The 14514-nt window shown below is 26.9% G+C and overlaps 1 protein-coding gene across 1 annotated transcript in view; it reads right to left on the reverse strand.

The window, feature by feature from the left end:
• LOC107441774 (uncharacterized) overlaps positions 1-14514 on the reverse strand; it is a 37439-nt gene that overhangs the window by 3365 nt on the left and 19560 nt on the right. The window contains exons 8-13 of the mRNA XM_016055146.4: positions 13707-13987; positions 10180-10322; positions 7255-7362; positions 4974-5075; positions 3952-4125; positions 1600-1657 (exon numbers count right to left, since the gene is read on the reverse strand). Of these exons, the coding sequence (XP_015910632.2) occupies positions 1600-1657; positions 3952-4125; positions 4974-5075; positions 7255-7362; positions 10180-10322; positions 13707-13987 (866 nt within the window). The remainder of the gene's footprint in view (positions 1-1599; positions 1658-3951; positions 4126-4973; positions 5076-7254; positions 7363-10179; positions 10323-13706; positions 13988-14514) is intronic.

Here is a 14514-nt window from a genome sequence, read left to right on the forward strand (position 1 = left end):
GCGCAGAGGGTGGGACAAAGACATGTCATTGTCACAATGAAAGTGTTAAGCTACATTCCATCTATCCATTATTTCCTTAGAAATTTGTTAAATGTCAAGAGCGTCCACAGGTATTTTTGTTGAGAAATACGTTGTAGCATGATTTAACATAGATAAGAGAAAATTTATGCAAATTTGTCATCAATTAAGACATTTTAACTTTAAATAAACTGCAATGAGAAATAATTTAGCCATATATTTCTGAACATTGTTCTTCTTACTTGAACAATAACAAAAAAATATGTGGTAAAAAGTAAACTACAGTAAAAAAATAAACTAATAAATAAAAATAGTAAAGCAATAATTTATGTAAAAATATATAATACCTAGGCCATTTCTCAATGGCTATGTATGAAAGTGTTTGGAAAAATGTCAATTGCTATTATTTTGATACTCCTCTATAATTTATATATATTTATATTATCTTTTGTTGTTCAACATCTGATACACTTCTTTTAGCTATTATTTTTAATTGTTAAATCTATTTGTCACATATATTATGACTTCTTTTCCATTAATTGACATTGTAGTAGGATAAATCTGCGACCCTTTCTATCAGACTTAAAGAGTCAATCTGCAGCACTATTTTCAAAAATTCAAATTTGTCTGCGCCTTTAACACAGTCAGGCAAAGACTATTATTGTTAAAATTAAGCTTAACCAAACATACATTTAGCACAATTTACAAATATTAAATAAAATATAGTTATACATAAACACTTTATATTGTTTAAATTTAATTTGAACTTTATGCAACCATACATTAGCTTTGCCCAAAAAGAGAAAAAATAAATTTTTTTACTAAACCCAATACAGAAATCAGAAAGAAAGAATAAACTTGCAGATGATATTAAAATAAAATCCTTTCATTTTAAAGGAAGAAATAAATATAATTTGCTTGAAGTTTCTTCAAGTGAAATTCATTACCACAGGTACTTTGCAGGCAAATGAAACAAAACAAAAAAAAAATGAACATTAAATGTCTTTTATCAGTTTCAAATTTTAAAAAAAGGTCAAATATTCCTGATTTTTCATGATGAATGAAAATAGAAATATTCTAGAAATATTCTCCATTTGTACCTAAGTAGAACAAAAGACTAAGCTCATATCTCAGGTTGGTTGTATGATGTGTCTCAGTTTTAAAGAAGCATGAACAAAGCTCTATTAGTAACTTCTGCTCCTAAATCTGATTAACTGACTTAATTTACTAAAAGTTCTTTGATAAATGAAAAAGGTATTTGATATAATTTAATTCTAAAAAAATACTTAAATCAGTTTTAAAAAAATAACCCTTTCCCTTATTTTAATTTATACCTGGTTTTATCCAACCAGGTTGCATAAAAGTGAATAAAGATAGATATGATCCAAAAAAATAATTAATTTACTTTCCAAAATATAGTTTTTTCATATAATATATTATTTATTTTCAGATCTAAAGGATAATTCATCATTTATATAAAAATTTAAACAATTATATTCACGTAGCTGCCTGGGAGAACAGAAAATCTTCAAAAAAATTTTTTTTTAGTATGTGGTAAAGATTTACAAAGTTTCTACTCACTTTAAAGCATTAAAAAGATGGTTCATTTCTTGATTTTGTAGACTTTCACGGGGAACACCTAATGAAGAATTTGAAATTAGTGAATATAACTTATACATGCAAGCTGAAATCTAAAATATATATCAGACACAGACAGATAGTTATCTATTCTGAAAAATTTAATAGTTATAAAGAACTGTAAAAACAATTAACAGAGTTATAAAAATTGTTCATACTCATTCAGTTTCATAGTTTTCAAAACAATTAATGCCTTTTATTGAAAATATTTTGAACTCATAACTTAACTCATTAATGTATAATTGTAGCAATCTAATGTAAATTACAAAATATGATCGATTACTAAAGCTAATAAGTATCTAATAGCAAAAGAAGCCAAATTTACCACATATACTATTTATAGAATATTCCATGAATTGTATGAAATATTAAGTAATCACTTAACTAACATACAAAAGGTGCAGAATGTTATGAGGACTTTTCTCAAGTAATTACAAGGAAACTTATGGCTCATGGTACCAATTTCACTCATTATAAATTAGCTACAGAATATTCTATGAATTGTAAGAAATAATTTCAAGTAATTTCTAAGAGCAAAAAAAGGTCAAATTTATCACATAAAATTTCAGAATTACTTTGTCAAGAACAGAAGGTTGTAAAAGTTTCCAGTACAATTTAATGAAACAGTTAACAACCAATAATAGTTTGAGATTAATATATAAAGAAATCTTTTATAAAACTGTTGCATTAAAAAAATACAAATTACAATTAGTTAATATTCCCTCACACTAAAATTTATCTAAATCTGTAATCGAATTTAAGACATTAATCAAATATTTTTAAAGAAAGGTTTCAATAGTCTCCAAAGGAAAACAGTAAATATAAAGTTTAATATTTTTATACAAAATTAATTTAGGGAATGAAAATTCAAATCAACATTTAAAAATTCTATGATATAATTACTGTATTGTTGATTGGAATCTATCATTTTTATAATCAACTGAATCAATAATTCTGAAACTAAAAAATTACACTCTATAAGATCTGTTGCTGAATATACTGAAATGAAGAAACAGGCGCATGATATAAGATTGTTGCATACATGAAATGTATAAATACACAAATTGCATAGATACATGTGCTAAAACAATTTTACTATAAGTTTTAAACTGCTAGAAATTAAATTATTGAATATAAACTATATTTCTTAAAACTTGTTCTCTCTCAGGCTTTACTAAGTGTATTAAAAAAGAAAAACAAAATTCCTTCCTAATTCTACTATACAATATAATTAATCAATGGGCTGATACTTTATAAAGCTCGCATCTCAGGAAGAAACGCATGTTTTGCTTAATAAGATTATAGCTATTATCCTAATTATATCCAGGCTATCATGATCATCTCATAAAGCAAATAGAGAAAAATTCTTTTCAAGCTTCAAAGATGCCCACATAAAATTAATCATAATGAAGATTATTATATTAGTTAGGTACAACTAAGTACGATTATGATATAAAATGATAATTATGGTGAAAGTATAAATTACTAAAATATTTTACAAATGATGCATTAACTTAGTAAGTTTAATGCAGAGATAACTCAAAAAATATGTTCCCTTAAGCAACACAATCCTCAATTAATTAATCCTCACAAAACTAAAGATTCATCAAATAATTGTTAGACTAATTTTGAACATAGATACCATTGTTTAGACAATTATTTTAGCTGGGCAGAAGTATTTGGATGGCAAAGAATAATACTGCTTGCAATATCAACTATTGTGCAACTACGGATCTGAACTCGTCGTTCCGAAGCTGCTTGCAATCAAGAAAGGACTTTAAATGTTTAAAAAGATTAGTCATTTGGTGTGATATTTAAGGTGGTCAAAAATGATGTGTGAATACTTTCATTCATTAATTTGCAGCACCCAATTTCTGACTATGAAATTATTCATCCCATTGTGTTCTTAAATTTCATGAATTTCCTTATGAATTTCATAAGTTTTGGTGTTCCTCACAGTGAGAAATTGGATGTTTGACCACATCTATCAGTTTTAGTTTTCTTCCCATTGAGAGAGTGGTAGAGCGACCATATCTAGCAAGTTTTGGTGTTACTCCCATTAAAAATCGGGTGATCAGCCGTATTAGCATGGTAAAATGCTCCATTTTTAACTCTCACCAAACAAGTGCCACACAAATATGAGATCTGAAAAAGTCTCACCTTGCTTGCCAGTGACTCAACAAGAATTATTAAAGCAACTATTTTGTAATGAAAAAAGAAAACTAAACTTACTTTCCACATTACTTATATACATAATTTTAATTATCAGTAGCAACATTTGCATCGAATAATTACCTTGATTTATACGTGAATCGAGTTCATCTACAGACAGATTCCCAAACGGTAACTGTACATAAAAAAAACTAGGACTTTTCACAGCAGATACTTGAATCAGAAAAGAACTTCCATCTTCAGGCAAAGGTGGAAGGCAATTAAAAGAATAAAGTTCATCTTGGTCTCTAGTGACTCCTAATTGCAACATAAATAATAATATACCATTTTATTAAATGTTTTTAAACTTCAATTTGTTGAATTGCAATATAAGTTCTTCTGATTGAAAGCTAATTTTTAGTTACCATTGCAACACATCAAATATAAACATATTTTAAGAGTTACTTTTAAGTTAAATGCATGACTGTTTAATCAATTTTTATTCATTATCTAACAAAATGTATTCGTTAATATTTTAATCTTTTTAACAAAGGTGATTCATATTGATTTTGATAACCACTACACATAAATAGTTAAAGCAAAATTATAAAACTGATTTCAATATTTTTTTAAAAATATTAAATGTTTGCACTGTTAAAATAATTTCAGCTTTCAATAGTAAAATAAATTTTTGTGTTGCCACTACTACAAAAATTCTAATTAAAAAAGTGTAAAAAATGGTATAAATATATTTTTAAGATCTAAATTATCCTAAATATTATGAAGTATAGCACATTTCAAAAGTAGTTGTATCAGTTTAAAATAATAGAACTATAAATATATACTAAAAATTAAGGAAAGCATTTAGACACATTAGCCACATTACTCTTTAAAGTAGAATATAGCATGGAAAATTCTACCCTACTTTAGTTCAAGTAAAAATGCTTGGATAGTACTTGAATTTACTCTTTTCACACTAAATCAAATTTACAATAAAAATAGCTTATAAGATTAATGGAAGGGCTAAAGCTAAAAATTTCAAAAAAACTATTAAAAATAAAATGATTTTGTTTTTGAATATATAATATCACATATTTTGTAGAATAGATTACATCAAATAACAATTTACAAAACGTTACAAGTACATATTAAAAAAAAATACTTACCACCTTGAGCTAAAGGGACATGTAGATAAGGACAGGGATTACGAGGACAATAGCCGCCACGAAGAGAATAATATTTGCAAATATACTGTTCATCTCTGTATTCTAGGGAGAAAAACTTAAAATAAGCTTCTTAACAAATAATTTTTTTCTCCATTAGAATATTCGAAGTGCATTCGACCTCATATTTTTTTATTCTTTTTCAGAAAACAAAAAGAGTCAAGAACCACGAGATATTGACCTCCCAGCCAAGGGTAATACTAATTTACATTTGCACTAAAATGAAACTATTAAAACTTTATCTATGCCTTAAATCTATATGGATGCCCTTTTGAAGACAACTAATATATATGAAGTATAACATCACTGTCTCTGGAATATGGAAAAATGGATAAAATTTGTTTCTCAAAATTACTTTTAGAAGTAAATTAAGTTGGTTTAGAGAAAAAGAAATCAATTAATAGAAAACGAATAGTGAAAACCCTATTACGTTATTACATATATCATATTTTTAAATACATTATTTTCCCCTTGTTACCTTCAAAGGATATCAAATTAAATTTAAACTTCAAGTAATAATTTTGGAAGCAATAATCTTTGATAATTTTCATAATTATGGGCTCTTTTTATGACTGTAACGCAAATGTAGGTAAGCTCTACAAAAAGTTCTCATATACTATAATGCATATACCGAGTTGGTAACTATTAATAATAAACTCTCTGAGAGTTAGTTTCAGCTTTTTCCAAACTTAAAGATAAGGAAATAATGCAGAGACTCAATGCTTGGAGGATATTAAATAATAATACATTTAGATTTCAAACGAATTTCTAAGATTTAAGTAAATTGAGTTGTGGTTATGCTTTACATTACTTCAGTGGAGTTAGCAATACAGAACGGAATAGGAATTCAAACCAATTGAAGCTATGATTCAAACATTGGTCACTCGCATGAAACAGCAAAGCAAGAAGATACTCGTGTTAGTAGAAATATAATAATGTTAATTTACAATAAGACTCGTATATAAAAATCATTATGAAATACAATCTAAACTAACCTTTATTATATTGTAGTACAGTACAGAACCCGTTATCCGGAAATCAGAAAACCGGAAAACCAAAAAACCTGAGCGAATTTCAATAAATTTTCTCGCCATTTAAAAAAAAAAAAAAATTTTCCTCATAAGATTTTAGGATTTTTCTTTCTCTTTTGAAAGATGTTTACCTTCCCATCATTTTGGAAATAATCATTAGTGTATTACTTCATCGTTTTTTCTTCTTTTTAAGATTATTTCCAAATTTTTTTTTTTTTTTTTCAGTTGGGTTTAACAATAAAAAAAAACGGCTTTTTGTAGCGATTCAGAAAACCGGAAAAATCAGTTATCCGGAATAGCGATGGTCCCGATCGTTCCGGATAATCGGTTCCCTACTGTATTAGTATAACAATGAAAAGCAGAAGAAACAAAATAAAAATTTACTAGAAAACTTTTTAAATAATTAAAATGTTTTAAATTATTAAAATAATGTTTTAAATGATTAATGTTGATAATAAGTCATAATGCATAACCGTGAAAAAAAATATAGCACTTTGAAAGCATAGCACTAGTGAGATTAGTAAAATTTTTTACAAAAATCAAAAAAAGCACTACTCAATTTCACAATGCACTCCCCAGATGGCATTCAAAACATATTGCAAAATGAAACATTAACTTTATAAATCAGCATTTCATTGCCAAAATTTCAAACTAAAAATTAAGGAGATTTTTACATGAAGGAAACATATAAGAAAAAAATAAATCTACAATGGAGAATGAAATTTATTTGTTTCAGTCATTGCAACTAATTTTAAAATTATTTAGACATTTGTGAAAGGAAAAAACTAATATCAGATTTCAAATCAAGTTCTGTTTTACTAAATGAGGATTCAAAACCTTCATTAAACTAAATCAAAATATATTACAATTAGGTAAATAAAAAAAAATATAAAAATCTTAATTTAGAGCTTTAAAGCAAGAAATTTATAGGTACCGATGTACTTTTTAAACAAACATTGTCAGTACATCATCAATATCAAATTAAATAATTAATTATATAATCTAAGATTTTATTACATATGTAACTTCTTGTATCATACTCTACCCATAAAAATATTTGAATAAATAGAAATTTTAGTGCTTGTTTATCTGCTCGAATGAAGACATCAAAGCAATCTTACTGAGAATTCACCAATTAAATTGTACATCCTAAAATAACTAATGACATTAAAAATTGAATAACTGATACATACTATATCCATCTGTTGCAACTTGAAAGTCATCAAAATTAACTCCATAGCTGTTTTGTATATCGTTATATTCTTCAAACATAGGGTTCCAATTACTAAGAATCTCAACATCTTGACAGAGAGAAAAAAAATTTATTATAAAAAATTTTTAGCATAGGGATTGGTAAAGTATATGATTCTAAAAAAAAAAGTAAGAAAAGAGAGGGCCAGAATAACTTTTGATTAATTAATCCAAATTTTATAAATTAAAATACCAATCTACTTGAGTTGAGAGGGCCCAACTTAAATACTAATAACAAATTAGAAACTCCTATGATTAAAAATACTTTTTATTTAGACATATTCAGAATTTTAAAATATGGGAAGCAACTGCAATCTTGAAAAAAAAAATGGTTCCGAGACATACTTGCCTATAACACAATTTTCCAAGAAATGTCGAAAGTTTGATTTTATTTTTTGTTCATTTAAGTAACTAATTGTCCAAGACAAATAAGTAAGCATTTATGAAACAAGCTTGCTTAATGATAATTTCATGCAAAAATGAAAATTCTTTATCTAATTTAATTATAAATCAAGTTTTTTTTTTATTATTAGAAAATGTCAAATTTGATACACTACCCTAAATAATGTAAAGTGTTAAATGATAAAAAGTTGAGTGACAGTGGTCAAATAATTTTGGTGAAAAAAATTTATAAGTATGGTTTTATTTTTTTCTTCTTTAAAACTATTTGACAGTAATTACATTACTAGATAATAACATTTTATCTATTTATGAAAAAAATACCCCAAAAAAATATAAAAAATGAATTTGAATTTCTTAAACATTAAAAAAGAAGCAAATTTGAGTAGAAAAATATTCTTAATAGTAAAATTAATCGGTCTAGTAAAGATTTAAATTAGTACAAACCTAAATTTATTTTGGTTATATAAACACTACAATCCTCTGTGCTTAGCTAAATATAATTCTAATTTTTAAATTTTATTTTAAATTGAGAGTATACATTGAAATTCTTCTTTATGGTTAGATTTGTAAAACTAATAATAAAAAAATACTAATAACTAAGGCCCGGATTTTGATAACATTTGCATTTTTTTGCATTTTTGGACATTTTTTGTCTTTTAGAGCATTTTTTTAGATTTATAGGGCATTTTTCTTTAAATTTTGGGGCGTATTTTGCATTTTAATGCATTTTTTAAAGTTTTCGGTTAATTTTTTCCAATTTTTATTATTTTTTATCAATTTTCATTATTACACTGGCTTCCAAACAATGAAGAAAATCTATAGGATATTAACAGGTGAAGCAAAATCTTTTCAACTTGAAGAAGAATTGTCAGTAAGTGAGACCGTCTTTTTCAAGTACACACCTATAACATCAGTAGACGTTGAAAGAAGCTTCTGCAGGAATGAAAATTTACTTTCATACAAGAGACGCACGTTTACATTTCAAATTATCAAAAAAAAAATTTATAATCCAATGTAATTCTGATATTTAGTAATATTATGAGATGGGAGTTATATCCCTCAAAGTTTCTCTACAAAAGAAAAATATTTTGGTGTCAATATATTTTCCTTTTTTTGTTATTTTAGGATATAAAATATATTTTTCAAACTTTAATGAACGTAGAACAAGTATTGCATTGCTTTATATTTTTTAAATGACTCATAATAATTTTAAAGAGCAAAAAAAAATTTTTAATTCAATATTTTTACTTTATTTAAGGCATTTTTTGCGCAATTTTTGCATTTTTAAGAGCATTTTTAGCCCTTTTTAGGGCATTTTTTGCACTTTTTAAGGGCATTAGTTGAGATTTTTTAGGTCATCAAAATCCGGGCTCTACTAATAACTTATAAAGCTATTAACCAGATACTTAACTTTATAGCTATTAACTTAAACTTTATAGCTATTAAACTTATAAAGTATTACATTTCGCTACATAAGTAGCCAGCTAATAGCATAATATTCTTACAATGCTTTGCTAATTGCATACAATTACTTTGCTAATAGCATATATAATATATTTTACTTACATTATTTTGACTGAATAACACCAATAAAATTAATTTAAATACACAGGGGTAATTGTGGATCCAACTCAAAAATCCTGAAAATTTCTTAAGTAAAATCATTACAAAAATTTATATCTTTACAAATTTAAATTATTGAAATTTTCAAAATATGATGTTCTAAATGAATTTATATGCAGCATAATTTAAATGAATAATTATGTGTAAGTTTACTTTTATCTCTAATCACATTTATTATTCTATGAGAAAAAATATTTTCAAATGAAAGAGATGCCAAGAATAAATTCTAGTTCTAATATTTTTAAATAAAATATACAAGAACTTTTATTTATAAATGTGATCAATGATTTCTTGAAACTTCTGGATTTCGGATTCGCGGAAACTTTCAAATCGAAAAATCTGGATTTCCGGATTTTTTCCGGAGCACAATTACTCTGAACGTGATACACGTACGATTTACTTGAAAAAATCTAAAAGAAAGTCGATAAAGACCTGCTATTTTAAATAAAGTTGGTTTTTTTTAATATAAACTTAATCTTTTTTCAGGAAAAAAAATCCAGCTTTTTTGTAACTTTGCTCAGTCATTTGTCAACATTTCATTAGATTGTGTGTTAAGCCATGTTATTATTTTTCTTATTATTATCAATATACATTTTCTGCTAATAGCTACATTAATTAAACATATTTAAAGCTATGAAAAGTGATTATGATTAATCCCTAATTTTACAAAAAATAAAGATTTTTTTTATTATTAAATGAATTATTTAATTTTGAAATAAATTTAAATGCCTAAAAGGAAATTAAGAGAGAACCAAATTGGATGGGTTTCTTCACTGTCCTAAATTTGTATTTATCAATCATTTTCTTATTTTTTTCATTAAGAACTGTAAAGAAAACATTACCAGGTTTTTTCTTGCTTTGCTGTTGTAGCAATTTTTCTATTGCAGCACAATCAACCATAGCTAATTTACTATCAACAAGGGCTTGATTTAAAGTAACATCCTTTTCCCCTTGTGTATCCCAGAGAAGAACCTGCAGAGGATCACTAAAGAAAAATCATAATTAATATGTTGTATGAGGATTGATAAAAGTAATAAATACATGAAGAATAGAGATAACTTAATTTATTTAACCTCCTCAGGACCAGCAGATGGGGGGGAAGCTCTTTCCCAGCCCTACAAACTCTGATTTTACACATAAAAGAAAGATGTAACATGAGAGTACTGTATTAGATCTGAGTGACCTTGGGCTGTTATTGTTGAGCTCGTTTTATATTAAAAACAATGAGTCGAGAAGGGAGAATCTCAAGATTCATCCTGAAGAGATCACAGCCCTGAAAGGTTGAATAAAATAGCCAGAAAACTTGGTTTGATTGTATTATTAACATAGCATCAATGGATTTAATTCTAGAATAACAGAATCAAAACTTTTATGTAATTGACATAGACAAAACATAGCTATAACAACTCATATCTACATTAGTCAATTACCAAAGTTATTTCTGAAAAATCAATAATTGAACATCCAATTAAATGGAAACAAATTAAATGGTTTTCAAAGCACTTCGTTTTTAGTTCCCCATATAAATTTACTAACAAATATTAGCAGAGTATATTATAATGTCTACATTTTTAAGAAAACGCCTTATTTTTCCCAGGCATAAATAGGTTATTGCTGGAAAAGAAATAAAGCAGATATGGCAAGTAACATCAGGAGAGCATGGTAAACTTATAACAATTATTTCTTCTATAAATGCCATTGGTAATTCAGTACCACCACTTTTGATTTTATCAAGAAAGTTTCTTAAACATCATATGTTAAAAGGGGCACCCCCTTGTACCATTGGGGCTGCAAATCCTAGTGGTTGGTCAACACATTTCATATGTGAGACCAGCACCTCGGGGAAAAAAATGGGACGAAAAGGAGGAAAATTTGCGATTTATACACACTTGAACAAAAAGGCTCTTGATGATGCTTTTAAAAATAAAAAGGACTTTCAAGGAAAAGAAAACAATGCATGAAAAGGCAAAAAAGTGAATAAACAGCTTCAGTTAAGTAGTAATAGTGAAGATGAGGATTTTATGCTCTCAGAATTAGTGGGAAATACATCTGAAAGAAAAGCAGTAATTAATGATTTATGTAATGATAACAGTGGAGATGATGCTTGCAGCTTAGATGAAATGAACAGTTGAAGAAACATAAAAATATTTAATGAGGAGAAAGAAGTTCATCTACAAAAAAGTAGTGAAACAAGATAACATGTTGGAAATTTTGCTCATTTCAAATTTGCTGGTAAAAGATCTGTTATTACTTTTGCAAGTTGCGTTGAAAAAGTTGATGGTGACGAGCAAGAGTTATCATTTTGGAGAAAAGTGAATCAATATTCAACATTTATTTATCCCAAAAAAGAAGACAAATCATACATAGATGCAAATGACATTTTGTAAAAACGTAAGCAGATCAAAGCTCAGAACGTTCTTTAGGTTTGGAATTTGATTCTGAACAATTGGATTTGCATACAAGAACTTGAAACTAACAAAATAAGAAAATGTAAATTTATTTAGTTATACTATTTTTAGAAAATTTCTACTTAACTTTTCACATCTGTTTAACTGTCCAATGGTGCCCCTCTAGGAGGTGCATCTTGGGACAAATAACAAGGTAACTAAAAAATTTTTTACATTTTTTCTATGGCAGATACAAAATCAAAACCTAATTAAAAACATTTTCAAATGTTGCAAGAATACCAGGTAAAATTTTGACAATAATTAATCAAAATTTAAAAGAAAGTAAAAAAGTGTCCCAAGGTGAGCCTCTCCCCTAAATTAAGAAATTTATAATTGTTAAGATACTTTAAAAACACTACAGCTCGCTGTGAGCCTTGGTCTACTGAACGATATTGTTCCAAACCTTATTATTTTCGGCATTTAACTTCTAGTTTTTTTTACCTCCAAGGATCTTCAGTGGTATTGTCTAATTATCTCTTTTTTAGTCTCACTCTTCGCTTTGAGGTGAAAGATTTCAATTTTAAAAGTTTTTGAGAAATTCTATTATAATTTTATCTTCCAATGCGCCCAACCACACCAAACATCTGGATTTAACAAGTTAAATTTTTTTTTGTCTGATGAAAAGGTCAAGTTCACGACTGTCTCTAATTTACCACTGAGTATTATTTACTTTAATTGATCTGAAAATTATTCTCAAAATTTTCCTTTTGAAGATAATTAGAATAGATTCATCTTTATTTGTTATGTTAGAGTTCAAGTTTATCTGCCATATGTAACTATAGGTCTGTTAACTGTTCTATAGATCTTTTACTTGATTTCCTTAGTAAGAAGTTTGTTCTTGAATAAATATTAATATAAGTAAAAGCATTTATTTCCTTTTTTTTTCTTCCTGGAGTTAATTCTTTCAAATGTATGGAGTAAATTTTTGATATGTTGTATCATTGATAATTGAACCTAGATAGTTATCAATCTCAAGTGCTGATGAAATAGAGGTAGATTTTGTTAATGTCATAAACTTTGTTTTTTGTTTGTTAATAACAAGAATTATTTCATTTGCTGCTTTTATAAGATGACTAGTAAAGGAAATTAAAGCAACTCTACTTCTATTCAAAATGACGATATCATCAGCAAAAGCACAAAGCTGAGTTGTCTTAGTGATATTAGAACCTATCACATCCAGTTTGCAAATTATATATTCAAGTGCCATAATAATGTAATGCAATGCCATACTAATGGCGATTATGAAATTTTGAACTCTAAAATAACAAAGTATAAAATCTTTTTTAACTAGGAGAATAAAAATACAACCAAAAATAAAATTAAATAAAAACTTACAGATTACAAGAAATTAATAAATCAATAATATTGATACAATGGGTGAGTTCCGTGACACATAGCGTTTGGAGCTCGCTCAAATTCCTTCAATTTTTACAAAGTGAATTGTTTGACAGTTGACTTTGCAAACAATCCAATTTCATAGTGTGACATTATTGTTCTATAAATGTGATATTATTGTTCTATAAACGTGAATCATTAACATTATTCTATTATTTAATTAAAATTCTTTGATCAATATTTTGAATAATAATCAGAAATTAATTACCACAAGAAAAATATTAATAAAATGAACAAGTAAAAATCTTAATGGTTATAATAAAAAATACAGTATGTGCAACATTAATAAATATTTTGTATAAAAGTTTGTTTTCAAAACATTTTAACTTAAGATATCATTTGCTTTTAACAAAAAAGAGAAAGATGGGATATCCATACTATTTTCTTAAGATTGAAAACGATTTTGGCTGTTTTCAAAAAGCAGTGTAAGAACATCTTGGAGCATGTTCCAAATACTCCAGGTCAGGAAGCTCACTCATAAAATATTCATACAAAATTACGCTTAAAAAGAAAAAAAAATTACATACTCTTCAAATATAGTTGTTCGATCTTCGATCTCAAGAGTAAAACACTTTTCATAACTAATCATGCTCTTGAACATGTTCACTGCTTCTTCATTCCACCAAGCTGTCTCATCATTATACGAATCACATGGCTTGGCAGGAACAATGCCAGCCAGCGAACATTTTATAGAAAGAGAGGGATATTTAGCAAACTCCTGTGTTAATGACCTTAAATCCGTATTCTTGACCCAAGCCTTGTTACCATAATCTACATATTGCACAAATACGTTGTGACTTTGATCAAACTAAAAACAAAACAGTAAAAACAAAAATTAAAAGCTTAAAAAAATAATAAATATATACTTTGCAATTTTTCCATATTTAACCACTTAGAAGGCCTCCTTCCTCTCAACCATTAGAGATGTGGTCAGAGGGGGAAGTTAAAACTGATTAACAGCTTAAGGACTATTTTTTTTTAACGAATAAGGCATAAACAAGTAAACAAAGAAAAATAATCAAGAATAATTTATTTAACAGTTAAAAAAATTTAGAATACCACATAAATGAAAACCTAAATAGTTTACTATAAATTTACAGCACATTAAAACATAAATTATGAGTCATTTTAATCTTTCAACACTTTGATAAAAAGCTTTGATGAACATCTGGTAAACTTGAAGGATTTTGATTAGTCTTATCAACCCTGAACCATTATAGCGAAATCTCAGTACAGTTATTTAGTTACAATTCTCGAGAAGGTGAAACATTTTGCCAGTGCGCCTTTAATGCTAGACATAGCTCAAAATGCATATTTAAAAAAATTGACACAGCT

Source organism: Parasteatoda tepidariorum, chromosome 1 (genome assembly GCF_982258835.1).
Source record: "Parasteatoda tepidariorum strain Cologne lab strain chromosome 1, Ptep-v5.0, whole genome shotgun sequence".
In the NCBI taxonomy this organism is placed as follows: Eukaryota; Metazoa; Arthropoda; class Arachnida; order Araneae; family Theridiidae; genus Parasteatoda; species Parasteatoda tepidariorum.